The sequence below is a fragment of the Pyxicephalus adspersus genome, chromosome 7 (genome assembly GCF_032062135.1).
Source record: "Pyxicephalus adspersus chromosome 7, UCB_Pads_2.0, whole genome shotgun sequence".
Lineage (NCBI taxonomy): Eukaryota > Metazoa > Chordata > Amphibia > Anura > Pyxicephalidae > Pyxicephalus > Pyxicephalus adspersus.
The window spans coordinates 6,761,961-6,765,720 of record NC_092864.1 but is presented as its reverse complement, the minus strand read 5'-3'; the positions used below and the strand labels follow the sequence as shown (position 1 = coordinate 6,765,720).

General features: G+C 41.9%; 1 protein-coding gene across 1 annotated transcript in view; it reads right to left on the bottom strand.

The window, feature by feature from the left end:
• Window positions 1-3,033, bottom strand: part of LOC140334712 (uncharacterized) — a 10,450-nt gene extending 7,417 nt beyond the window's left edge. The window contains exon 1 of the mRNA XM_072416952.1: window positions 2,961-3,033. Coding sequence (XP_072273053.1) covers window positions 2,961-3,033 — 73 coding nt within the window. The remainder of the gene's footprint in view (window positions 1-2,960) is intronic.
• Window positions 3,034-3,760: the final 727 nt, after the last annotated feature.

Sequence of the window (3,760 nt, the reverse complement as noted above, 5' to 3'; positions counted from 1 at the left end):
TTCTCTATTGTTCTTTCAACGGATTACAGCTGCAGATGAGAGCTGGGTAGAGGTCCACACACCTAAAATTGGCTGTTCACAACTATGTACATGCACATATTTTGATGTGTGTATGTATGCTTTGTAAGAATTTTCAGGATTCTTCCCCATTAAGCTCAATCAATCAGAGGTAGATCATTTGAAGAGCACTAATTTGCCTCCTCTCTATTACGCAAGGCTGGAAATGATTTTTCTATGTCTGGAGGACAGTGGAAGCCTTCTGCTAGAATGTCCTCAGGCTAACTCGCTCCACAATCCTGATTTTGATGAAGGCACATTATTCTACTGTCTCACATAGATATTCCCGTGTTTTATATTTTTCCACTTTTTTATAGATCTATTTTTTTTCACGTGTCCACAAAATAAATCCACATGTGCTGCATTATCTGACCCAGTGCAACAGTGCTTACATTTTGCCCCTAGATTGTATGTATGTCTGCCACTTACTAATGCTTCACTAAAACCGGATAAGCAGAGTTTACAACTAGGAGCACAATTATTGGTTTTACAATGGTTTAAACAGGATTAAGCTTAGTGGGGTGGCAACTGGAGGCTTCTTAGTAATAGTAATAGTATACCCATATATATCTACATACAGTCTTAACAAACAGTTTACATTTGCAACAGAAAATATATAAATCAGTCAATGAATTAGTTATACCTTTTTTTTCTTTTTAACAGGTGTTTGGTTGTTGTCAAAATAACTCACATTTTGTTTCTCTTTTTCTTTAGACAATGATTAGGCAGAGATATGACCAGCAGCGGTCAATCTTTGTCAAGAGACAAATCGCGGAGTGGATCGCCGACAGGCTCTGGACCCCTGCAGGGAGGCGTCCAACAGTCGCCCAGATACAGCACACCTGGAGCGACCTGAAGCGGAGGAGACCCAATCTGGTGCGTGAAGTGGGGGACCGCATCCTGTCTGGTAAGTTTGGCATTTTGTCTTCTCCTCTTGTTAAGGAATGGTGTTTTGGAATGTTTGTGTAAAGTATTATTGTTTAGCCTAGAACTGTTTGTTTTTGACTTCCTATATTTTACTACCCTTATTCATTTGCTATATTTGATTTTGTTATTACAGCCAACTCTACATCACGCCGGCGGATCATAATATTACAGCGGCCACACAGGCGCCTGGCCATCCCCCAGGATGTGGAGGAGGAGAAGACAACATCCCTGGGGGGGAGGAGGAGGTGCCGTGCCATCCCCAGAGGAGAAGCCAGTTGTGGAGGAGGTGCCATCCCTGGTCCTGCCCACCCACTTTTACTTATGCTGTTCATTATTTATCTACAGCTGCTGAAGCGCCCTCGCCACCAGCATCTCCTCCACAGGACTGAAGTTCCTCAGATGACTGTAAGTATTTCTCCATTTTAGATACTGAAAACATTCCTTTAGAACCATTATTATAAACTAGGAGATAGTTTGTTAGGTCTAGTTCTATCAAGTATCATTAGGAGTGTATGACTAGCTTCATGTCCAGGCAGCTTTTAACAGAAGACAAAGGTTAAATGTCACTTAGACAAGTTTGTCCCTTGTGAAAACCCACAACCTTCATTGACACCAAACCTTCATTGCACCCAGGATACACCTTGCTCTGTGTAAACAGCAAAACAGCCATAACTTGATGAGATAACATATTTTAAATTCTTTAGCACTGTGCAATTTAAGAACTAGTTGCATGTTATACTGTTCCATTTAGTCAGTACTTACTTCTCTTATTTTTTTGGTCTCCTTCTACAAACACAGCCAGTTCCACATCGAGGGAAGCAGCCGGGCCACCCGAGGAGCTTCCGAGTCCCCCAACACCGCCACCACCGCTACCTCAACACTGGCAACATATCGAAAATCATCTTCGTAAGTTTTGATTTTCATTAGTTTGCTTTTTAAAAGGACTTTTAAAAAATGTTTGGACGAAAATTTTCCAGTTAATATATTATTTGTTTTTCCTCACCTGCCAGGAAGGATACGGGAAAACCTGGCATCCTTGAATAGGAGGATGTCTGCCATGGAGCAGCACTTCAGGCCGGACGCTGCTCAGAGCTTTTAAAAATTTTAAAATTATTGTATATATGTTTTAAAATAAGTTTTTTTAAATTGTTATATTTGTTGGGGTTTTCATATTGTAAGTTATTGGGGGGCGATTAAAAAAATAAAAGTTTTGTTTAAAAAAAGAAAAGCCAGATTTAGTGAAATATATTTATTATTTTAGTGCACAGTTCACACATTTTAATCCAATTCCATCCCTAAAAAACACAAAAAAAGAAACCTTAGTTTTTACACAATGGTTATTTGAACCATAAAATCTTGAACATGCTCTTATCCTCCACACGCCTGTTTTGCATGTTGGCTGGGTTTGCTCCATTCCTCCATTGGGCACTTGCTCCAATCATCATGTGACCTTTAAAGTAACAGAGTTGGGTATGTTAGATATGTCCTCTTCAAAATATATGTCATTGTGACATCAGTCAAGAATACATTTGGCATAGAATACACAGCTGAACACCTTAGTATGTCATTTTAACCAACAGAAAAGTAGTAGCAAGCACATTTATCTGTTACAGAGAAGTGTCAGAGAAGTGCGGTGTGCCATATTTGGGCCCTAGATATAACTAGATTTGTGTTCATTTAGTGACTTGATTAGAATCACTTTGACAAATGTACTGGAACATTCTTCAGGGAGTAGATAGCAAAGTGCATTTGGAGCATACTTGGGTCGCATCAAAACAAACCCAGATAGGTAAAGTGTCAATGTGCGAGGGTTACTAACCTGTGGACATTGGGCAAACACAAAATAGAGATTAAGCTAATTTATACAAACAAGCGTCTTCACACAGGATACCAACTCAAACCCACACTGGCGAGCTAATGGAGTCCTGAAAAAATGGAGTGAAAACTGACAGGAAGAATGTGAAGAATGTTCTCACCTGGCACCCGACATCCCAGACATAGTTCTGCCAGCCCGTCCACGGGCGCGGCCCACCCTAGAAGCCCATCCATGGGCGCGGCCCACCCTAGAAGCCCTGCCACGGCTCACCTCCACCTCCTGGCCTTGTCTACGGGACACCCCCGCAGCATGCCCCTGGTGCACCGACAGGAGCACTGGCAGGGGCACTGGGTGGCCGGGCAGGGTCACTGGGTGGAGTCGGGGGGAAGAATGGAGCTGGCCGCTCTGCAGGAGATGGGGGGCCAGCAGGGCTTAGCCAACTAAGCCTTTGAATAATCGCCTGATGTAGGCGAGATTGTTGGCCTAGGGATTCACTTAACATGTTACAGAGATGGTCAACTCTGAACATGTAGGCACCCAAATTGGCCGATTGTTCTTGGACTGATTCTATCAGATGATGTATGACCGCCAGATGTTGTTGGTTAAATTCTCACATCAAAATGAATGAATGTGGAGACAAGTCTTCACATATCAAACGTCCCTAATATTTGTCACACACAACATTTTTTGGGACATATTAGGCTCACACATTCCCAAAGGGAGGCTGCACCAGAATGTGGCAAAAAACTAACAAATTTCATCTATATATAAATATATTATAGAAAGATCGAAGGTTATTACTTAGCTTTTGGAAGGCTGAACACACACAAAAATCAAATTACCTGGATTCTCCTCCAGGCTTCTCTGCAGTGGATCAACGACCTCCTCCTGTAGATGGTGATCTGGTGATGAAGGCACAAAAACAAATGAAAGAGTGAGCTTGACTCTAACCAAAGTTCA